At 39.9% G+C, this 25,087-nt stretch overlaps 1 protein-coding gene across 5 annotated transcripts; it reads left to right on the top strand.

Annotated features, from left to right (window-relative positions):
- The first annotated feature begins 14 nt into the window (after positions 1-14).
- On the top strand, positions 15-23,092 carry DHFR (dihydrofolate reductase). Of its 5 annotated transcripts, XR_007134514.1 has the most exons (9): positions 91-268; positions 621-670; positions 3,876-3,981; positions 9,890-10,016; positions 12,715-12,830; positions 15,455-15,544; positions 15,634-18,257; positions 18,456-18,589; positions 22,876-23,025. XR_007134514.1 is itself a non-coding variant. In XM_047778202.1 (6 exons), exons 1-6 carry the CDS (start codon positions 183-185, stop codon positions 22,952-22,954), a joined length of 564 nt encoding a protein of 187 aa, XP_047634158.1. In that variant the 5' UTR covers positions 15-182; the 3' UTR covers positions 22,955-23,092. The 5 variants fall into 5 exon arrangements, 3 of the variants coding, with proteins under 3 accessions (XP_047634158.1, XP_047634160.1, XP_047634159.1); XR_007134513.1 differs by lacking the exons at positions 18,456-18,589; positions 22,876-23,025 and having other exon boundaries at positions 15,634-18,437; XM_047778202.1 differs by lacking the exons at positions 15,455-15,544; positions 15,634-18,257; positions 18,456-18,589 and having other exon boundaries at positions 15-268; positions 22,876-23,092.
- The last annotated feature ends 1,995 nt before the right edge of the window (positions 23,093-25,087 follow it).

The raw sequence follows: 25,087 nt of genomic DNA, 5'->3' as shown, positions 1-25,087 counted from the left end.
GTCTGCGGGCGCGAGCACGTCACGACCCTGCGGTGCGCCGGGACGGGGGGCGTGGTGAGGGCGGGGTCTCGCCTGCACAAATAGGAGTGGGGGGGCGGGGTGAGCGAAATTTCGCGCCAAGTTTTGGGGGAATCCCGGTGTTGGTGTAGCCAGTTGTCTCGGAAGTGTTTACAGCCGCCGACATGGTTCGTCCGCTAAACTGCATCGTTGCTGTGTCTCAGAACATGGGCATCGGCAAGAACGGGGACCTGCCCTGGCCCCCGCTCAGGTACCTGCGGGGCCGGGGGTGGATCGAGCGTGTGGGATCGGAACTGGCGCTGGCAGACTGGGGCAACTGGGCCCCGCCAGGCCCGGCCGACTCTCGGAGAAGATGGGGGATTTCGTGACCTGCGCTGGCAGGAAGTAGATTTGGGCTTCCTAACGCGTCAAGAGCCTGGCGGCAAGTAATTAATTTCGGTCTCGCTCCTGCTGTCCCGAAAGGCCTTTTCCCTTGCGTCCTACCCCTGAGCAAAGTCCGAGTCCTGGAGATTCTCCCCAGTGCACCGTTTGTCAGTGCGTTAGAGCTTAAGCCCAAGGGATCACGTTCGGAGTAACTCTATATATGCTTCTCTAACTTGTAGGAACGAATACAAGTATTTCCAAAGAATGACCACAACCTCTTCAGTAGAAGGTAATGTGAGATTTTTTAAGGATTCAAGTTCGCGAAGGGTCTTGCCTGAGGAAGCTTACCGGTGCAAATTTTACTTAAGGGAAAAGTTTTCCATGTTAGTCTGGGACCTTTTGCCCTATCATAAATGCTGTATGCAGTTCCCAGGAGTCATCAAACGTTTCACTGTTTGGAAGAAATTTCTTTGAATTTTTTTTTTTTTTTTTTGCTATTTCTTGGGCTGCTCCCGCGGCATATGGAGGTTCCCAGGCTAGGGGTTGAATCCGAGCTGTAGCCACCGGCCTACGCCAGAGCCACAGCAACACAGGATCCGAGCCGCGTCTGCAACCTACACCACAGCTCACGGCAACGCCGGATCTTTAACCCACTGAGCAAGGCCAGAGACCGAACCCGCAACCTCATGGTTCCTAGTCGGATTCGTTAACCACTGCGCCACGACGGGAACTCCTGAAATTTTTTGTGAGTGCACATACAATTGAGGTATTGGGCAGAATAGGCAATTAGGTAGAAGCGTCTCTGGAGATTAGCACTTGCAAAGGAGATTAAAAGAGGCCTTTGAAATAGCTGCTGGAAGAGATGACAGTGTCTGAATGGCAATGGAGAGGGTAAAAGTCAAAAAACTGGTTACAAGATTCTCGGTTTGGTGAACAAAAAATTAAAGGAAGGCATCAAGGATGAACTCTCAGAAGGTCTAAGTAACATGGAGAATAAAGGAGTGGCGAATAGTCTGGAGCTGTAATGATAACAGTTTTTGAAGTGCTTGTAGGAAACCCAGGATAATTTCAGGCACAGGAACTAGATGAACTGAGTCACTGGAGAGAAGAGGATAACCAAGGAAAAGAATGTAGACATGAGGGAGAGAACCAATTAAAACCCAAGTAAGGGAGTTCCCGTTGTGACGCAGTGAAAACGAATCTGACTAGTATCCATGAGGAAGCAGGTTTGATCCCTGGCCTCACTCAGTGGGTTAAGGATCTGGTGTTGCCGTGAGCTGTGGTGTAGGTCACATACGCGGCTCGGATCCCGAGTGGCTATGGCTGTGGCTGGCAGCTGTATCTCTGATTTGATTCCTAGCCTGGGAACTTACATATGCCAGGGGTGCGGCCCTAAAAAGCAAAAATAAATAAATAAATAAAACCCAAGTGAAGTGAGTCAGAAAGAGAGAGACAAATGCCAAAAGATATTACTTTTATCTGGAATTTAATACACGGCACAAATGAACCCTTCTACAGAAAAGAAACAAACTCATGGACTTGGAGAATAGACTTGTGGTTGCCAAAGGGGGGTGGGGAGTGGGATGGCCTGGGAGTTTAGGGGTTAGTAGATGTAGACTGTTGCATTTCAAGTGGATAAGCATGAGACCCTGCTGTATAGCACCGGGAACTATATCTAGTGACTTGAGATAGAACATGATGGAGAATAATGTAAAAAAAAGAATCTATATATATATATATATATATATATATGTGTGTGTGTGTATGTATGACTGTCATTTTGCTGTACAGAAGTTGACAGAACAATGTAAATCAACTATAATGAAAAAACAAAAACCTAAAGAAAAAGTAAAAAAAAACATAAAACCCAAGAGACATGTATGTTTGTTCTTTGGAGGAGGAATAACAAACAGGGAAACAGTAAGTCAGAAAAAAGCAGATGCAGCGTAACTTTAACAGAGCAGATAAAGGTTGGGAAAGGTTGGATGTGGTCCTTGGGCCACTTTATGGAGACACAATAGCAAGAGCTTGAAGCTAAAGAATTGACATGAACCACTCAAGAATCCTAACTATGGTCTGGTAATAGGAATAGTATCCCGTGCCTGGCCTATTTGCTGGTTTTCAGTATATATACTATTTCTTGGATGAATGAATGAAAGGGTACCACAGATGCCTTGGCTTTTTTTTTTTTAATGTCGCCCTCTCTCCTTCACTCATCCATCATCTCTACCTTAGTTGTTAGGGCAGGACTGTTCCATTTTCCTCATCAGAATTCCTCACCTATCAGCTCCATTATTTTGAATAGTTGATATCTCCTTATTGAACACACAAAGCTCTGTCCTTTAAAATATAGTACATACTGTATAAGGTAAATTATAGGGGGTTTTTTGCATTATTTTTGGAGGAAGAAAATTTTTTCCAACATTTGGAGGTAATATTTATAAGAGTAGTGAATATGAAAAGTGTTTGGTCTTACTACTTTTAGTTTGTAAATGTTAGTGTTTATAATAAAATCAAACTAATGATGATTCTCCAAGAAAATAGTTACATTCACTCCCTTTGAAAGCCTGTCAGGGGAGTTCCCGTCGTGGCGCAGTGGTTAACGAATCCGACTAGGAACCATGAGGTTGCGGGTTCGGTCCCTGGCCTTGCTCAGTGGGTTAAGGATCTGGCATTGCCATGAGCTGTGGTGTGGGTGGCAGACACGGCTCAGATCCGCGTTGCCTGTGGCTCAGGCGTAGGCCGGTGGGTACAGCTCCGATTGCACCCCTAGCCTGTCAGAACATATCAAGAGTCATAGAAATATGTATGTTTCCTCTGACCCAAATATTTGACTCCCAAGGTTTTTTCTCCTAGATAATTAAACAAAAATGGAAGCTCCATGTGTAAAGTTTTTGTAGAAGCTTTATATGTTAAAGAGAAGCATAGAGGCACGATTGATAATGTTTTCAGCTAATTACATGGAATATTAGGCAGCTGTCTTTTTAAAAGTATGACAATGTAAATCTGCAAAATATGCAAATATGAATAATACTCTGACATCAAATAGTTACTCACAGTCCATATTGGATGCTGAGCATTGTTCTAAGTCTTCAATCCCACAACTCTAGAAGTAGGACTACTGTTATCTCCATTTTATAAACAAGGGAGGTAAGGCACAAGAGATAAATTTGATTTGCTTGGTAGATGACAGAATACCTTCAATTTGAGTACTTTTGACCCAGAACTTTTGCTTTTATAATAGTCTACGTGATTACAGTTGATTAAAACTATATTGAGTATAAGTTGGATATAAAGCGAATACTGTTCTTAGATAATGGATGACAAATAGTAAATTTTGGTAAAGCTGTTTTAAATTTTAATTTTTTAAAGCAGATCCACTAGGTGTCACTATGACAGTCATATTTGTGCATATATATATATATATATATATATATGAATATATATAACATATTCTCCCAAAATATATTTATTCTTTCCATGTGATTTTATAGGCAAACAGAATTTGGTGATTATGGGTAGGAAGACCTGGTTCTCCATTCCGGAGAAGAATCGACCTTTAAAGGACAGAATTAATATAGTTCTCAGTAGAGAACTCAAGTAAGTACTATAACATAAATTCACAAGAAAATCATGTTCCATTTCTTATGGTAGAGGTCAGTACATGACAAAATAAAACAGTATGAATGTAACTATGGATGAAGCTGCTTACTATCATAACGGTGATTACAGAAAATGAACATGCAGTTATTTATGCCGCATGAGGGCAAGTTATTCTGTTACTTAAGTGATCGATTTCATCACCTTGACAAGTTACATTAAATTTATGATAACAGATTTGCAAATTTCCTTGAACTATTATTCAGTAGAGTTAAATATCAATTATATAATCTAATAACTTTTCCCTAGTTTCACATAAAATCAAAATACACATTTTGGAATTTGCCAAAATTAAGCAGTTATCCCCTCTCTGGACCTAGCCCTTAATACAATAAGATGTAAATTTTAGGATGGGCTAAAAACTGGTCATAATCCTTGCCCTGTTACTTCTAGTTACCACAGCACTCAAGTAGTATTTTGTACTTAGTTTACCAAGTGTCTGAAGGTTAAAAATTTCAAAGTGTTGGAGTTCTCTTGTGGCGTATTGGCATATCTGGTGTTGTTACTACACAGGGTCACTGCTGTGGCGCCAGGTTCCATCCCTGGCCCAGGAATTTACACATGCTGCAGACACAGCCAAAAAAAAAAAATTTCAAAGTTTTGAAATGGAAGCATTTCCTAGGGATTCTAGGGAGTGTCTCCAGTTGGCCTGTACTAGGAATTTTCCTGTCTGCCAGTCTAATGTTGGAAGAGATAGTTCCAGGTGCCTGGAAATGCCCTGGGGACTTGGCAAGCTGCAAAGTGGGGAGCGGTGGGTTTAGGTAATAATATTGAGACTGTTGATCAGGGCAGCTACAGTGCTTTGACCTTCACTGAAGCTTCCGTGTCATATCCTGCACAGATGAAGCATCCTGATTTCTATTTCGTTTCTTTTTGTTGTTGTTTACATTGGTCTTAGCCCACTAAAATAACTTCCTGAGCCTCAAGGGATTTTGAGGGTGGGGTCACTTGAATTATGCCTTAAGGGGAAGTTCGGGATTGGCATGGTAATTATTCTTTCTTAAGCTAATAACGTAACCAAAAAGGAATGCAGTATCCTGGGGCACTGCTTGCCTAATAACAATGGTCATAGCATTCCTTTCCCAGGTGTATCAGGCTCAGCCAGAGCAGGAGAACTAGTAGAAGATAGATGGACGGAGGGACGGACAGATGGATGGATAGATAGATAGATAGATAGATAGATAGATAGATAGATAAAAGAATTTAATTGTGGGGAATTACACAATTGTAGGGGCTGGCTAGGCATTATCTGTAGGACTGGCCATCAGGAAGAGTAGGCTGGAACCTTCTAGCAGGTGCCGAAGCTGCTGTCCACTAGGTAATATAGGGAGCCTCACATCTGTTCTTTTTTGGAGGGTCTCCCCCAGGGCATGTGGAAGTTCCCAGGCCAGGGGATCAAACCCACCCCATAGCAATGACTCAAGCCACTGCAGTGACTGCCAATTCCTTAACCCACTGTGCCACAGGGGAGATCCTCAGACTGGTCCTAAGGCCTTTCAATTCCTTGAATTAGGTCCACCTAGATTAAAGTCATTTAATTAGCCACTTTAAACACATCTACCACATACCTTCACAGCAACACCTAGGTTAGTGCCTAAATAGCTGAGTACTTACTATAGCGTAGCCAAGTGAATACATCCAAGACCATCAAACCATGGAAAGGAAAAAACACTGCACATCTGTAGCCTTAACAAACTCAGACTTTCATAGGTTTTTCGCCCACATCTCTCCTAGAATGGTATAGGTTAAATACCCGGAAGAGAGTACCCCAGAATATTTGCGTCGATGGGGAGATGGGGAGTATGATGTGCATCTTGCCATCTGCCCCCATCTTCATGCTGTTCTCTTTCTCTTGGTTGCTAGGATATTCTGATTATCTCTTTACTTGGTAGAATCCAAATTCACAGACCGTATTTCCATTCCCAGAGACTCTTTAATAACATATTCTTGAATACTACTCAAGTTTATTTATGGCTAGCTTGAGCTAAAATCAACATAAAATATAAAGGAATCTCAGTGGGGGAGATGTTCAGTTGAGCCAGCATACCTCCTCAAATGATGGGTCTAATTCCTTTTTTATGATCACCTGTGGTATATGTAATTTGATTTAGTTGTTTCTTATATATATAACATTTGTTGGTACATTTCACGTGTCTAGGTTTTCTTTTTAATATAGAAAACATGACATCTATTAGCAAGCACACTAAGGAAATAGGGATATCAGGGGAAAAAAATTAGAGTTTATTTTTTTGCCCTTCCTTCTGCCTCCCTATTTACTGGTCAGTTCCACACATATCCCGAACATCTTCTGTGCTCTGGGCACTGCCAAATCAGGACTGTCATCAGGTCCTGAATACAAAGGGAGAGATTTGCGGAAGTTACCATCATGGCTCAGTGGTTAATGAACCCAACCAGCATCCATGAAGACACAGGTTTGATCCCTGGCCTCACTCAGTGGGTTAAGGATCTGGCATTGCCGAGAGCTGTGGTGTAGGTTGAAGATCCCTGGTTGGCTGTAGCTGTGGTTGTAGACCGGCAGCTGTTGCTCCTATTTGACCCCTAGCCTGGGAACCTCCATATGCCGCATGTGCAGCCCTAAAAAGACAAAAAAAAAAGAAAAAACCCAAAGGGAGAGACTTTTGCCTATGTATTTACACTATTGCTCATGTAAGCTTTTAGAGATACTCAGTTTTTCACCACCATCCTCAATGTAAAAATAAACTGATTCTTCCAGGTAACCCCCAAATTTGCTGCTACATACTAGTCATTTGGGGTAATGATTTCCTTAATAAGGTATAGGAAAAAATGCTTTTCCAAAGCTTTCTAGATAATCAGATTTTGGCTTTTAAAGAAATATTATGCAGCCACATTTAGAAAATAGGCATTTTATTAAATGTGAAACATAACAGTGATCATGTGACCCAACAGTTCCACTCCTTGATATGTACCCAAGAGAAATGAAAACATAATTACACAAAAACTTAAACAGAAATGTTCATAACATCATTTGTTCATAATAGCCGAAAAGAAGAAACATCCCAAATATCTATTATCTGATGAATGGATAAACAAAATGTGCTATATCAATGCAATGGAATATTATTCCACAGTAAAAGGAATGAAATACTGATATATGTTAACAACATGAATGAACTTTGAAAACCGTACACTGAGTAAAAAAAGTGACACATAGAAGGCCACATGATTCCATTTATACGAAATGAAATGTCCAGAGTAGGCAAATCTATAGAGACAGAAAGTAGATTATTGGTTGCCTGGGAGTGGGAATGACTGATAAAAGGTTCAGGGCTTCTTTAGAGGGTGATAGGAATGTTCTAAAAGTAGATAGTGATGATTGTATAACTCTATGATTATAATTTTAAAAATTGCTAATTGTATACATTAATAGGGTGAATTGTATGGTCTGTAATTTATATCTCAATACAGAGGTTTTTTTAAAGTCTTGGCACTCAAAAATCAAAGAAGTTTTACTGCAGTGCTGTAACTCTGACAGCCTCTTTAGAAAATCCAAAATTGCCTGCATGATACAAGACGTTGTAAATGGTCTTCAGTCCATGAAAGTTAGCTAACGTTTCATGGTATAATATTTTTTTTTATGGTCTTGCTGTATTATTCTCCACAGTGATTAAAGCTTTCTCCTCTTCCTGAAACTCCAGTTCTCTCCCCACCACTCACATACTTGGTAGCAAAGACTCACCAGCCTGGTTTCTCATACCTGCTCTGGCACTTGTTAACTTTGTGGCTTTGGGCTGTATTAACTTTAAGCCTTGCTGAACCTCAATTTTCTTATCTGTGAAATGGGATAAATAATGAAAACTTTTTAGTGTAATTTTGAGGGTTAATTAAAATTTTACATAAGTTTCCAGGGCACAGAAGTTACCCTGCAACTGTCAGGTTCTAACCCTCCAATCTTTGCTACTTTAGCAACATTACCTTATTTTATAGCATATAGAGAATATTAGTATTAATGAGATCACAATGAGCAGGTTCATGATCTTATTTTCACCTTAACCTATCACTTTTTCCTGCATTCTCTCAATCTTGAAGCAAAAAAAAGAAAAAAAAATCCCCTACTTTTAAAATCAATCCCTTTCCCCACCCCCAGCATTTTATTCTACTCTTTTTTTTTTTTCTGTGCTGTGAAGAGGATGATAAACACTGGCTCAATTTTTGGCTTATTTTCTATCTGTGGAGGGTCTGATGTTTCTTGTGAAACATTTCTAAACCACTAAATAGCAACATTTTGATGAAGCATTTCCTCCAAGTCCTTGTTATACCTAAAATCTGAAACAAATCTTTAACCTGTTTTTTTCCTTTTCGGACTCACTACAAAAGAGCAAAGAAGTACTCTTTACTTTAATCCCTTGACCCATTCTCAAGCCGTTGTTCCACTGTCTTCACAAAATGATTGCCCCCTTTCTCCAAAGTCCACACCAACCATTAATACCATCTTCTAAATCATTTTGTGTAACCCACCAACTTCCAGGATGCCCGCTTCCAGTTTTCCTCATATGTCAGTTCCTAAATCACCATTTTCTATTGTCTCCTATCTCCGTCAGCAATCCTGACTTCAGCATTTTCAGTTCCTAAAACCATCTTGACTCCTTCAGTCATTCTAGACTGTGTTCATTATCTAGACTCTCTTTCCCCAATTTCAAATCTATTTCTTCCGGATTCCGTTCTTCCCTCAAACAACCTGGTCCAGCCCAGTCCAACCTAGTCACTGCAGCTACCCTGATACCTTAGGGTATCCCTTGGCTCATTTAACTTGACTTTGGTCTCCATGTCTTTTTCCAGCCTTGAGTGAAAATATATTTGGGCTTGAGAGATGACAGAGTGAAGTAAGTGAAATATATATCAAAGAGGTGAAGGAGAAGGCAGCAAAAAGAATGAATAGTCCTCATTAACTTAATTAATCATTGTTATAACTACTAGTTCAGGCAATCATATTATTTTCTTAAAGTATCAGACTAAAAACTTAACATTGCATTGTAATTCCTGTTCTCTGTCTTAATTAATTATTCTAAAGGCCAATTCTGCATGTTTATTTATAAAGGGAATTGCAAACCCTCACCAGACAGTTTAAGAGGTTGGGAGAGATTGAGTCAGTCAGTGAAATTGACTTTTTCCCCTTTGGGGTTAATTACAAAAGTAATAACATGCTCATTTTTTAATATTTTATCTATTTCTATATTGTTTGAAACATAACAGTCCTTACCCCATATCCCAAAGGCAACCACATATTAACAGTTTGAATATCATTGCAAACTACAGTCATTCAAACACATCACTCTTTTACCAACATTTTATCATGGAAACTTTCAAATCTATAGAAAGAACTTTACAGCAAACACCTGTATACCCACCACGTAGATTCTACACAAATATTACCATTTGACTATACTTGTTTTATCATCCATCCAACCATCAGTCTTACTCATTTTATGCATTTCAAATTGCAGCCATTATTATATTTTTCCCTAAATACGTCACAATACATCTCACTAACTAGAGTTTAATATTTCTTCACTATTTTCTACTTTTGAAGTAAATACTATATACAATGAAATATACAAGAAGTATTCTAGTTATTTTCCACAAATATCATACACTATCTAAGTGGTTTTGTTTTTGATTCATTGTGGACATATATATACAAGTGTGGGTTGAATTATTGGTCATGGGCCATACTGTTGTTAAGTGCTTTTTATTGAAAGGTTTCATATTTATGATTTTCATTTTATAATGACTGCTTCCTAAACAAATTACTTGACTAGTATGAATGAGTTTTATAGAAATTATATGGAATTCTCTCTTTTATTCTCAGGGAACCTCCACAGGGAGCTCATTTTCTTGCCAAAAGTCTGGATGATGCCTTAAAACTTACTGAGCAGCCAGAATTAAAAAATAAAGTGGACATGGTTTGGATAGTGGGAGGCAGTTCAGTTTATAAGGTAAGTAAAGGTAAAGAAATAGGCTACCCTCTTTCTTTCAGTTTCCCTGCCATTTGAACTTTTAAAAAATTAAGCCATGAGCAAAGGAAGCATATTATTTCTATTGTAAGTTAGACATATTATCCATTTGAATTATTCGCTCTTTGATACTATCATACAAACTAAATGAAAATGTAGAAGTAAGTTTTTAAGTCTGGACCAATCTACTTTCAATTCAAAATAGTGTATGTGTCCAATTTTTAAAATATTCTGAGAATCGTACCTGCACTGCATCGTTTTCTCCTCCTTGGACGTGCCCTAGATACACTGAGTTATCCCTTTTCTTCAAGGATAAATATGTCTCCTACTAAGAACAGGCTGTGGCTCTCAGTTGATATATACTGACTAGATATATATAAACCTGTTAAAAGCAAAAAACATTCCCTCAACAATTTTCATGTAAAGTGAAATATAGGAAAAGTGTTATATAATTTCCTATCATAAGGGAAGAAACTATGTTAAATAGAAAATATTCCTTTTTCTTGGTACCAGATGACTTCAGCTTTAAAAAATTTTAAGTAAAATAAATAGAACTTTTTTGTTTTTCTTGTTACGGCCATACCTGTAGCATATGAAAGTTCCTGGGCTAGGGGTCAAATCAGAGCTGCAGCTGTAGGCCTGTGGCACAACCACAGCAATACCAGATCCCAACTGCATCTGTGACCTACACCCCAGCTTGCAGCTATGCCAGATCCTTAACCCTCTGAGCGATGCCAGAGATAGAACCTGTATCCTCTTGGAGACTACCTCAGGTCCTTAACCTGCTGAGCCACATGGGAACTCCATGGATAATAAATAAAATTTTATACCTCTTTTATAACACTAGTGAAAGATTAACATTTATGGGGAGAAAAAAAATTAGCCCCCTATCTTTTGATGGCTTGTAGTAACATATGAACACTGAAATTATCATAGAAAGAAGAGATATGTCAGGATCCTAGATGGGATTATAAATTCTGTTTCTTTGCTTCCTGTTTCTAAAACCTTTTAATAATCTATTCCATCTATTCTAGTCCATCTTTCTATTCTATTCCATCTATTTGTAATGGGGAAAAATGGACATTTTCCTTTGATCTTTTCAGCCAAGTATGAATTTCTAAGAAAACAAGTTATTTTGCTCAATGCCGATCACGTTTTTGAATGATTCAATACCATAGTGACTTGAAAATGTATTCTTTAACCAGTAGAGGCATTTAAATAAATTTATATCATTTGATATATCTATATGTATGTAAATAATACAGAAATAGGGGAGTTCCCTGGTACCCTAGCAGTTAAGGATTCAGCCTTGTCACTGCTATGGTGCGGGTTCAATCCCTGGCCCAGGAACTTATGCATGCCATTCACGTGGCCAAAAAACAAAACAAAAAAAGAAAGAAGTAGGATTCCTAAGTGATTAATTTTGCATTATCCACCTACCTCACATCACAGTGGCTTGTAGAACACTTGAGCCAATTTGCCTGTTTTATAAATAATGTTTCTTTAGAATACAGCCCTGCCCATTGGTTTAGTGTTGTCTTTGGTTGCTTTTGCCCACAAAGGTCAGACACCATATGGCCCACAAACCCTAAAATACTTACCATCTGTTCCTTTACAGAAAAGGTGTGCCATGTGTCGTTAACTTTGATACAGACCTTCAAATGCTGCTAGGATTAGTCCCTTCAGTTTTTCTAATTTTTTGTACAGTAAGAATTGGTAAAGGAGTTCCTGTCATGGCTCAGTGGTAACGAACTTGACTAGTATCCATGAGCAAAGGGATTCGATCCCTGGCCTCGCTCAGTGGGTTAAGGATCTGGCCTTGCCATGAGCTGTAGTATAAGGTGCAGACACAACTAAGATCCTGAGTTGCCACGGCCATGGCTAGGCCGGCGGTTACATCTCGGATTCGACCTGTAGCCTGGGAACCTCCATATGCCTCAGGTGCTGCCCTAAAAAGACAAAAAAAAAAAAAGTAAGGCCAAATGCAATCATTAGGAGACAGAATAAATTACTTACTAGCATTATAACCATCTGCTGAGAAATTGAAGTATTATTAAGTTTTATGTAAATTTCCTAAATATGCCTTTGGGATTTTCAGTAGTCAGCGTCACATGAAATTACACTGTTTTAACCATACATTCATATGTAAATTTTTCTGTGAAGGGTAACTAGATAATGTGAGGTTTTTAAATCTTAATTCTTAAACAAAAGCCAAAGAAAAAAGACAGAATTGAATGCTTAAATGAAAAAAAGGAGTTCATGTAAGCAAATTAGAGGCCAGTATATATATGCACTCACCCATGTAGTTTTTGGGTTTTGTTTTTATTTTGGCCGCGATCACAGCATTTGGAAGATCCTGGGTCAGGGGTTGAACCCCTGCCACAGCAGTGACCCAGACCCTTTCACTGACAACGCCAGGTCCTTAACCCACTGTGCCACAAGCGAACTCTACCTTTGTAATTATTGTTAATGATTTGTACCATTCTCAGTTAAGTCATACTTTTGCAGGGCCCCAAACTGAAGGAGAGGGTAATGAAATAGCATGCTTTGGAGGTATCAAGTTTTGTGGCATGTCTTTAATACCTAGTATAAACTTGACTGTAATTCAAACAAAAATATTAGAGTTTCTGTGTCTTTTGAAACAAATAAGAAAATTGATGCTTTTTGTTCTATTTCAAAGGAAGCCATGAACAAGCCAGGCCATATTAGACTTTTTGTGACAAGGATCATGAAAGAATTTGAAAGTGACACATTTTTCCCAGAAATTGACTTGGAAAAATATAAACTTCTCTCAGAGTAAGTAAAATGTTATTAGTCTGAAGCACCTTTGGATTTCCTGCTTAATTCTAGAAAAGAGAATGTCTCTTCAGATTGAATTCAAAGTAGTAATATGTTATATAGACAAATAATAGGAATTTTTGGATATCTGCTTGAACAGACTTGGAATTATTACCAGAGAGTAGTCATTAGTTCATTCTATGAGATCTCTGCTGATTCAGCATCAGACATTGCCTTAGGCACTGGGGATACAGTGTTTACCAAAACAGATGACATCACTGCTCTCTAGGAATTGACATTCTTCATGGAAGAAGAGGATGGCAAATAGCAGATAAACATCCAGAGAGGTGCTGTGTGGGGAATTAAGTATCCTTCTGTAGTAGATTCTGTGTAGTGAGAAGTCCTCTCTGAAAAGTGTCATCGATGTTGAGATCTAAATGGCAAGAAGCCAACCAGGCAAAGAGCTGGAAACCAGAACTAGCTAGTGCAGAGACCTGCGAGCAGGAACAAGCCTGGCATGAAAGCCACCGTGGTCACTGTGAGCAAGGGGAAGGCTGAAAGGGATCAGACCAAGTGCAGGTTTAGACGGTTCTGAATAGAGGATGATACTGTTTACGGGCGATGAGCTAGAAGGGGCAAGAGTGAGGCAGGAGACCATCAACAGTAGTTCAAGTGAAAGATGAAGGGACTTGGTTAGTGGTGGAGGTGGAAGAAGAAGGTACACCTGCTTTACCATGTAGTTGTGATTTTAGAATGAAACTGTCTGATACTGAAAACATTTTAGTTTAAAAGCACTTTTCTGCTGTTGGCTTTGGAGGGTAACAGATCAAATTAATTATATCAACCCTTTCGACTAGCTCTTAATACATTCTTTCAAATATTCTCAGTTGAAAACAGTCAATATTCCTTGAGCGCAAGTTGGATTTTGGAAATACCTCCTAAAGAAACATTCAGAGTCGGGAGTTCCCGCCGTGGCTCAGTGGTTAACGAATCTGACTAGGAACCATGAGGTTGTGGGTTCGATCCCTGGCCTTGCTCAGTGGGTTAAGGATCCAGCATTGCCATGAGCTGTGGTGTAGGTTGCAGACGTGGCTCAGATCTGGCATGGCTGTGGCTGTGGCATAGGCCGGCGGCTACAGCTCCAATGAGACCCCTAGCCTGGGAACCTCCATGTGCCGAGGGAGCAGCCCAAGAAAATGGCAAAAAGAAAAAAGAAAAAAAATTCAGAGTCAAGTCTGAATAAATAGATGGCCAAGCTTAAAATAATAGTATATTTCTTTATAGAGTAATAGGTAATGGTCTTGAATCAAATGAAGTGTGACTGATTTTCCTGGGCTCTTAACTAGCTCTAAAGAAAACTGAAAATTCTAAGAACACTAAAAAGTCTCTAAACAGCTAAAGTACAGGCTTTTGCTTAGAGTTTCCAAAGGTGACTATTTAGAAAAACCTCACTTAGTGATTTCACATATTATTTAAAAAGTGGCTCTTTCTTTGTCCCACCTTATTTTCTGTCGTACTGTTTGATTGTTGATGCTCACGTTATGTGACTATTGATCTCTGCTAGTCCTCATTTCTTACCTTTCTTTTACTACTAACAAAAAGAATAAATTGCTCTATGAACCAGCTTCATACTAGATACCTGTCCAAACCCTGTCGCTCTCCAGCATACCTCTTTCCAAAGCTATGACCCTCCAGGATCCTTGATAACTTAAAACGAATACAGTTTTGGCGCTTTGACTCTTAGAAAATAAAAAAATTAACATCTAAGAAATGATTCATGCATCACAACATTTACCCTTTTGTAATTCAGTGGTTTTCATATATTCAGAGTTGTGCAACTATGACCATAATCTTAAGTTCACATCATTTTCACCACTCAAAAGAACCCCGGTACACATTAGCAGTAATTCTATTCCCCTCCCCTCCTAGCTCTAGGAACCACTAATCTATTTTCTATCTCTATAGATAAGCCTATTCCAGATGTTTCATAACAGAATCATATAATCTGAGGTCTTTCTTGGAATTGCCTTCTTTCATTTAACATCCTGTTTTCAAGGTCAGATCCGAGCCGCAACTGCGACCTACACCACAGCTCACGCAATGCCGGATCCTTAACCCACTGAGCAAGGCCAGGGATCGAACCCAAACCTCATGGTTCCTAGTCGGATTTGTTTCCGTTGAGCCACGACGCGAACTCCACTCCTTTTTTTTAAATGGCCTCACCTGCAGCATATGGAAGTTCCCAGGCCAAGGAATGAATCCGAGCTGCAACTGTGACCTACAGGGCAGCTACTGCAACGCCAGATGCTTTAACTCACTGTGCTGGGTCAAGGATCAAACCCATGCCTCTGCAGCGACTCGAGACACTGCACTTAGGTTCTTAACCCACTGTGCCACAGCAGGAGCTCCAGATTTACTGTATTTTATTCATCCATTCACTGATTAGTAGAAATCTGGTTTGTTTCCACTTTTTGGTTAATATAATGCTGTTGTGAACATTCATGCACAAGTTTTTGTGTGGACGTGTATTTTCATTCCTCTTGGGTATAATCTGGAAGAATTACTGAGTCATATGGTGACTCTGTGTTTAATATTTTGAAGAATTGCTAAACTTTTGATAATGTGACTGTCCCTTTTTACAGTTCCACCAGCAATGTATGAAGGTTCTGAATTCTCCATATCCTTGCCACACTTGATCTTCTCTGCCTTTTTGGTTAGAACCATCCTAGTGGGTATGAGATGGTGTCTCATTGTGGGTATGATTTTTTTTTTTATTAAAGTATAGTTGATTTACAATGTTGTGCCAATTTCTGCTCTACAGCAAAGAAATCCATTACCTAATCCAAGTTCACAGGTATTTATTCCTCTGTTTTCTTCTAAGGGTTTTATAGTCTTAACTCTGAAGTCTATGATCCATTAGAATTAATTTATATACTGTGTAAGGAAGAAGTCCAAGTTCCTTCTTTTGTAACCAGCTCTCCAATTGTCTTAGCATTGTTTGTTGAAAAGCCTATTCTTTTCCCCCATTGAATTGTCTTGGCACCCTTGTTGAAAATCAGTTGGCCATAAATATGAGGGTTTATTTCTGGACATTCAGTTCTATTCCACTCATCTACATGTGTATCTTTTTTTTTTTTCCATCTTTTTAGGGCCGCACCTGTGGCATATGGAAATTCCCAGGCTAAGGGCCAAATCAGAGCTGTAGCTGCCTGCCTGTACCACAGCCACAGCAACTTGTGATCCTAGCCACACTTTCAACCTACACGGCAGTTCAAGGCAACACTGGATCCTTAACCTACTGAGCAAGGCCAGGGATGGAACCCTCATCCTCATGGATACTGGTCCGGTTCGTTACTGCTGAGCCATGACGGGAACTCTGTACACGTGTATCTTTATGCCAGTACCATACTGTCTTGATTGCTCTTGTTGTGTAATAACTGTTGTGATCAGGAAGTACAAGTCCTCCAGCTTTGTCGTTTTGACCACTCACTGTTCCTTGCATTTCCATATGATTTTATGATCACCTTGTCACTTTCTGCCAAAAGGCAGGCTCAGATTTTGATAGAGATTGTACTGCATCTGTATGGAGAGTATGGCCATCAGAGCAAGGTTAAGTCTGCTGAACCATGAACATTTGATGTCTTTCACCTTATTTAGGTCTTCCTGAATTTATTTTAGCAGTTTCTTAGCTTTCAGGATACAAATCTTGTACTTCATTGTTAAATTCGTCAGTATTTTGTCCTTTCTGATGCAATTCTAAATTGTTTTATATCCTACAACCTTGCCAATAAACTCATTTATTCTAATTGTTAATGGATCCCTTTGGATTTTTCTATATATCATTTGCAAATAGAGATAGTTTCACTTCTTCCTTTCTAACCTGGATGTTTTTTATTTCTTTTTCTGGCTGAACTGTCCTGGCTAAAACCTCCAGTACAATGCTGAATAGAACTGGCAAGAGCAGACATCCTCGTCTTATTCTTAGCCTTAGAGGGACAGCATCCATGAAATATGATGTTAGCTGTAGTGTTTTTGTACATGCCCTCTATCACATCAAGGAAGAGCTCCTCTATTTCTAATTAGTTGAGTGTTTTTATCTTGAAGGAGTCTTACATCTTGTTAAATATGGTACATTACATGATTTTTCTGTTAAACCAGTCTTGCCTTTTGGGCATAAATCTCCCTTGCTAGTAGTGTATAATCCTTTTTCTTTGTTGCTGAATTAAGTTTGCTTATATTTTGTTGAGGATTTTTACATTATGGTCATAAGGTATCAGTCTGTAGTGTTTTTCTGTAGTGTCTTCATCTAGTTTTAGTATCAGGATGGTGCTAACCTCACAGAATGAACTGGCAAGTATTCTCTCCTCTTCTGTGTTTTGGCAGAGTTTATAAAGGACTGGTATTAATGCTTTAAGTGTCCTGGAAATTTTTCATGGTGAGTAGACCGAGATAGGAAGTTGCCGTGCCAAACAAAAATGCAAGGAAAATGCTCCAAGATGGACATTCTAAACAAGGCTATGGAAGAAAACAGAAAGTCTCTTCTTCCACAGCAGCATGTGATGTTCATCTGTCCTTCCAAGCTTGTACTGACATACTGAGAGCCTCTGTAACATGGGGTGGAGGGAGCCTCTTAAGGAAGAAAGGGAGACCTGAAGTAGATCAGTCTTTCGTGAAAGAGAGAAAAAGGGAACTTCTGGGGCAAAGAAAATATACTTTGTCCCTGGAAGTCTGTAACATTGTTCAGTTCCGGAGCTTTCTTTCCAAATCTGTGTACATTGAGCAACTTAGAATTGCCTCCCTGCTGTCCAGAAATGAACTTGAACCATTGTTTGCTCTCCTTTGTTCTTTCCCCGCAGCTGCCCGCTTGGTTTAGACGCCCATTATCCCTATCCCTGGGCTTCTTGTGGTTACGTAGGTTTCACTTCCAACACATTATCTTTTATTAACACCACACTTCCTGGTAATAAAAGCCCTAGTATAATGAAATAAAGATGAAAGAGGACTACTGTGAAGCAAGAAGAAACTAAATTAAAATGTAGATGAAGCCACAAGTGGTAAGAGTCTAGAAAGAGAGTATTAGCAAAGCAAGATGGTTTTACTTTGATTCTCCCTTTTTTACCAGTGGGTGATTGTCTATGCAATTGTTTTTTTGACAGCACCATGCCAGCCTGTCCTCTGAGGCTCTGCCCTCATTCATCCTGCCTGGAAGAACGCTTTCTATCTCAGACTATTTCATACTAGGCTCCAACCAAACCCACCAGGCAAAATATTTTATACCAATAGTTTTCCCACTTAACGAGCCCCAAACAGGCTTCTCCTTCAAGTTAACAACCTTCCCTGTGACCATGGAGTCAAAGAGGATTAAAGACCAGACAAGGACTTTAAGGAAGTAGTTGACTCCAGAGCTGGGACAGATGCTCCTCACCAGTGGATGGCTGCAAACAGGTTTCAGATGGGCTGATGCTTCCTCTTCCGTTCCCGTTATTTCCTGACTGTTCAGCAGGGTCCTGGCACGTGTGTCCCTGTTATTTGTATATCCCTCTCCTCCTGAGCCTGTGCTTCCTGTAGGGTCATTTTATTTGAGTTATGATTTGGTTCTTATTAGATAAACTGTTTCAAGAACTCTCTCTGCCTCTTTTTTAGACCTTCCATCTGATCATCTCGGCATTGTTCTCATGATCCTTTGTCAGTTGGAATCTTATGTTTATTCACATTTATTTGTGTCCATGATGCTTGAAGATTCTAGAGGGGAGTCTCTACCTGGGTGGTTCATACAAGTAGGTGGTATTTTCAAACCCTGTTAGACTTAAACTTAGGATGAAAGGTAGGTGGCTCTTCGTTTTTTCTTCAGGAAAGAATGAAACTATGATTCTGAGGTAGCTATAATCATTATTAAAACAGACTGAACATGTGAATATTGTAGAAAATAAAATTAATCTTTTTTTATTTTTTTATTTTTAGGGCCGCATCTGCGGCATATGGAAGTTCCCAGGCTAAGGATCGAATCCGAGCTGCAGCCTCCAGCCTCTACCACAGGCACAGCAACGCCAGATCCAAGCCATGTCTGCGACCTACACAACAGCTCACAGCAACACCGGATCCTTAACCCTCTGAGCAAGGTCAGGGTTGGAACCTGCAACCTCATGGTTCCTAGTCGGATTCGTTAACCACTGAGCCACGACGGGAACTCCAAAAGTAAAATTAATCTTAAGCAGAATCACAGAGATTAACATGAATACCATGGCTAGTGACCATATTCAGCCAATAGCAGAGTTATTTCTAAGTCATTATTATTTATGGTTTTAGAAATGATTTTGGTTGATACTTGATATTCTTGATAATTTTACATACACACAAATATAAATGTTGCTTTTGGTGATTCATCTCAACAAACTAAAATTGTGATTTCAAGTTGGCCTAGTAAAATCATTTCTTTAAAAGAAAGGTCTGTACTGCTACTAAAACAGCAGAACAGAAACAGCTTAGGAAATTGTTAGTAAATAGAAACATGGCTTCTTCCTCTGAAATATTAATTATTCACCTTTTTCTTTTTCTTATACATTATTACGCTATTGTTATTTCAGGTCTCTATTGATATTTCTTATCAGAATGGCATAATCTCTAATTACTCAACAAAAGGTTAATACTTATTATTATTCAGCACTGTGCTGGATATCATAAGAGATTTAAATTTTGTCCTTTGTTATCTCTTCTTACAAAGAGTTTAGAAAATAGAGGAGGAAAAAAACTCGTAATTTTAATGAATAACATTTGTAGAACACTTAGTATATTATCAGGCACAAACTCTTTGTAAGGATGAAGACTTTGTATTAATAGCTAACTCACAGAGCAGAGCCAGAGTCGAACACAAACCTAATTAAAGCAAGTATTCCCTGCCCCCCCCGCCCCCCGCCACCCCCAGCGTACTGGATACAGCTGGCATCATGCTGTGGAAATGTTCCCAGATTAGGGTTGTAGATGGGAGTAGTCAGAACAACCTGCAGTGGAAGACCTGGGTGTTGGTTTTGGTGGTGGAAGAGGGTTTTGTTTGTTCAGTTTTTGTTGTTGTTGTTTTTCCAGAGAAAATAATTTTTTATTGTGGTACATGAGATCTACATGAGACCACAAATGAGATCTACTTGAGATCTCATGTACCACAATTTTTTATTGTGGTACCTGAGATCTACTCTCAACAAATGTTTAAGTGTACATTGTAGTATAGTTAACATAGGCCCAGTGTTACACACAAGATCTCTAGCACTTTATCTCTCGCTGAATTCCTTCTGCGGAGGCATGAGGAACCTGAACCACAGTGAATCTCAGACACTCATCCTGTGTCACCGAAACTTTATATACCCTTTGAATAGCTACCCCCTGTTTCCTCCTTTCCCCAACCCCTGTGACCTTTCCTCTACAGTCTATTTCTATGAGTTGGACCACTGTAGATTTCTCATATAAATAGAAACATGCAATATTTGTCCCTCTGTGACAGACATATTCCACTTAGCATAATGTCCTCCAAGTTCATCCACATTGTTGCATATGGCAGGATTTCCCTTTTTTTTGAATGCTGAATAATATTCCATTGGATGAGTATACATTTTCTTTATCCCTTCATCTGTCACTGTTGCTTCCATATCTTGGCTATTGTGAACAAGACTTCAGTGAACATGGAAGTGCAGATATCGCTTCAAGAGCATGACTTCAGAAAACAAGAGATAAGAGTTAATGAGGATGTGGAAAAACTGGCACTCTTGTACTCTGTTGGTAGGAATGCAAAATGGTGCAGCCACTTTGTAAAACAGGATAATGGTTCCTCAAAACACTAAAAATAGAATTACTGTATGATCCAGCAAACCCACTTTTGGGTGTGTGTGTGTCTGGGTTTTGACTTAGAAGCTGGAGGGAGCACAGACCTAAGTGAGCATCAAAGAAGATCAGATAAACAGTGATTCGCACCAAGATTTGCAATAAACTACACAGGAGGGAATTAGAGCAGTGTGGTATCCACTGATTAAACAAATCAAGAATCACCTTGCACACTACTTATTAGAGAAATGCACATCAAAACTACAGTGAGGGAGTTCCCGTCGTGGCGCAGTGGTTAACGAATCCGACTAGGAACCATGAGGTTGAGGGTTCGGTCCCTGCCCTCGCTCAGTGGGTCAATGATCCGGCGTTGCCGTGAGCTGTGGTGTAGGTTGCAGACGCGGCTCGGATCCCGAGTTGCTGTGGCTCTGGCATAGGCCGGTGGCTACAGCTCCGATTCAACCCCTAGCCTGGGAACCTCCATATGCCGCGGGAGCGGCCCAAGAAATAGCAACAACAACAAAAAGACAAAAAAAAAAACTACAGTGAGGAGTTCCAATCATGGTGCAGCGGAAACTAATCCAACTGGGAACCATGAGGTTGTAGGTTTGATATCTGGCCTCGCTCAGTGGGCTGAGGATCCTCCGTTGCCATGAGCTGTGATGTGGGTCACAGGTGCAGCTCAGATCTGATGTTGTTGTGGCTGTGGCATAGGCCGGCAGCTGTGGCTCCAATTCGACCCCTAGCCTGGGAACCTCCATATGCCATGGGCACCGCCCTAAAATAAAAAAATATTAAAAAAAAAAAAAAAACTACAGTGAAGCACCGCCTCACACCAGTCAGAGTGACCATCATTAATAAGTCTACAAATAGCAAATGTTGGAGAGGGTGTGAGGAAAAGGAAACCCTCCTACACTGTTGGTGGGAATATAAATTGGTAGAAACACTATGTAAAACAGTATGGAGGTTCCTCATAAAACTAAATATAGAACTACTATATGATCTGGTATTCCCACTCCTGGGCATATATCTGGACAAAACTATAATTCAAAAAGACATGCACCCACATGTTCAGAGCAGCACTATACACAGTAGCCAAGACATGGAAACAACCTGAATGTGCCTCAACAGATGAATGGATGAAGATGTCAGATTATACACACACACACACAGATTGGAATACTATTCAGCCATAAAAACAGAATGAAATAATGCCCTTTGTAGCAACATGGATGCAACTAGAGCTCATCATACTCAGTGAAATAAGTCAGAAAGAGAAAGGCAAATACCATATGATATTACATATGCAGAATCTAAAATAAGGCGCAAAAGAGCCGATCTACAAAACAGAAACCAACTCACACACATAGAGAACAGACTTGTGGTTGCCAAGGGGGAGAGGGGAGGGAGTGGTTTGGGCTGGGAGTTTGGTTAGTAGGTGCAGACTATTACGTTTAGAATGGATGGGCAATGAGGTCCTCCTGTATAGCACAGGGAACTATATCCAGTCTCAGGATAGATTATGATGGAAGATAATAAAGAAAGGGAATGTATATGTATATATGACTGGGTCACTTTGCGCTACAGCAGAAATTGGCACAACATTGTAAACCAACTATATTCTAAAAAAATTTTAAATTAAAAAAAGAAAAGGGAGTTCCCGTCGTGGCGCAGTGGTTAACGAATCCGACTAGGAACCACGAGGTTGCGGGTTCGGTCCCTGCCCCTGCTCAGTGGGTTAAAGATCTGGCGTTGCCGTGAGCTGTGGTGTAGGTTGCAGACACGGCTCGGATCCCGCGTTGCTGTGGCTCTGGCGTAGGCCGGTGGCTACAGCTCCGATTGGACCCCTAGCCTGGGAACCTCCATATGCCGGGGGAGTGGCCCAAGAAATAGCAACAAACAACAACAACAACAAAAAAAAAAAGACAAAAAAAAAGGATCTCCATGCACCACACATAACTTCAGTTCCACTCTAATGGCTAATGGTTATATTTTTTCTTTGCTCACACGAGAAATTCAATACCAAGTGTAAGACTTGCAAAAAGGTGTTAAATTTCATACTGACTGATAGAGTGGAAAGATAAAAGAAACTGTTAACAGTGGTTAGTTTTGGGGAGAAAAATTAGGAATGAGAAGAAAAGAAGGAATAATTCTTTCCATTTTCTGACTTTGTATAGAGTTTGAAATTTTTCTTCCTATTTGTATGTATAGTATATTTGCATAATATTTAATTATACATCTTTTTCCTTTATAGATATTCAGGAGTTCCTTCTGATGTCCAGGAAGAGAAAGGCATTAAGTACAAATTTGAAGTATATGAAAAGAACAATTAATGTGAAAGTGTTTTCTGACCTATTTCACACCCTCTCCCTCTCCCCAAAATGTATTTTTTTTTTGTTGTTGACTTTGGATAACTATTTCAAAGCAGTTTGTTTTTATTTGCCATTCATCTAAACAAGACATGTATCAGATACCCTTTGTGAAACATTTCTTGCTCTGTCTGAATGCCCATCAAGAGCCAGGAATAGGTTACCAGCACCTGCCTGGGGTAGAATATCTACTATCTACCAAGACAATCCAGAGTGGGAGAGTCCCCTGGCGGCATGAGTTGAAACCAGGGCCTGTAGAGATAGGAGCTAGACAGATGGGTCCAAAGGTGAGAAATAGATTTTACACAGAGGAGCTAGAACTCAGTTATTAAAATTAGAAGAAAAGAGGGACTATGAATTACTCTATGTGTATCACACATCTGAGAAGAATTCTGTTCATTCACACCAGGGAATCTAAGTTTCGAACTCCAGGATAGTCCTTGGATGCAGTAAGGAGGCAGGTTTGAAACAGCCTTTTCAGTGGTTAAAAGGGTAGATCTGAGACCTTTAAAAATGTTTAGCAAAGATTTACATGATTATATATCTAGAAAAAAATAGCATTTTCTGCCTTATAAATTCGTACAACATTTTTAGAGTGTAAGCAACATCAAGTAAGATTCAACATACTCTTCAGAGTTCCCATTGTGGCACAGTGGAAACGAATCCAGACTAGGAACTTTAAGGTTGCAGGTTCAATCCCCGGCCTTGCTTAGTGGGTTAAGGATCTGGTGTTGCCGTGAGCTGTGGTGTAAGTCGCAGATGTGGCTCGGATCTAGCGTTGCTGTGGCTGTGGTGTAGGCCAGCAGCTGTAGCTCCGATTAGATCCCTAGCCTGGGAACCTCTCCATGCCACAAGTGAGGCCCTAAAAAGCAAAAAAAAAAAAAGATTCAACATATTCTTGGTTTGGACCCAGAACTTCCACTTCTAGAAATTTGTCCTGAACAAAGAGATGAACCTAACAGTTTTTGTTAAAACATTTTTTTTAAACTTGGAAACAACCCAAATGTTGATTAATAATAACCAGCAGGTCTGTTAAATGTATTATCTGCAGCAGTTAAAAGAAGTACTGACAGAAACATGACACAAATTGCTGAGTAAAAGAAGCAAATTGTATATAATACTTAAAGTGTTTGATAAATGTTAATGTAGGGGGGAAGCATGCTCAAACTGTTGACAGTATCAGAGTTGGGGGTGTTATTTTCTGCATTAGGTATGTCTGCTGTGATTCAGTTTTTTGAAGCATTATACACTTAGCTTCATGAGAAATTACTTAAAATAATACATTGAGCCCTTTATGTTTAGCAGTAAAATTAGGAAACAGAACATCAGGAATAAAAAGGAATGTTCTAAAATCTTCCATAGAGGAAAAAAGAATAGGAATCAGTACTGAATAAGACTTAAAACCCACAAGAAAACAGTGGTGCTCTCTGCAAGGAACATAGCCAGAAAATTATTAGTATCCATAATTTATAGATATCAGATAAGAAAAAGAAGCAAACCATTTAGAGAAGAGGAAACACAAATAGCCAAACATACACATCAATCAGAGCCTCCTTGCCGGCCCGCTTGCATCTCTCACAAGCATCCTATCTTAATAACTCTATTTCTTGCCTATCACTTGCTCCTTCTGCCTGGAGGCATGAAGAACCTGAACCTCATTGAGTCCAGACACCGGGGGCCCCAGATGGCTGCCCACCTCCAAACAGCACATCTCATCCCAGAGGAGAAGGAGGATGGGACACACCCTCAGACTCCAGAACCTTTTGACCTTATAGGGTCAAATACTCCCTTACCCGGATACCAAGGAGGAGCTACCAAGAGGGTCTTTTCCCAACCCCACTCACCTTGGATTATAAGAATGTAGCCCACCTAATCCTTGGGGAAGAGCCTCCTTGCCTGCCTGCTTGCATCTCTCACAAGCACTCTATCTTTTTTTTTTTTTTTTTTTTGTATTTTCTAGGGCCGCACTTGTGGCATATGGAGGTTCCCAGGCTAGGGGTCCAATCAGAGCTGTAGCCGCCACCAGCCTACACCACAGCCACAACAATGCGGGATCCGAGCCGCATCTGTGACCAACACCACAGCTCCCAGCAACAC

The sequence above is a fragment of the Phacochoerus africanus genome, chromosome 4 (assembly GCF_016906955.1).
Source record: "Phacochoerus africanus isolate WHEZ1 chromosome 4, ROS_Pafr_v1, whole genome shotgun sequence".
NCBI classification, from domain to species: Eukaryota; Metazoa; Chordata; class Mammalia; order Artiodactyla; family Suidae; genus Phacochoerus; species Phacochoerus africanus.
Note: the sequence above shows the minus strand (reverse complement) of the source record. Positions and strands in the feature narration are given on the sequence as shown.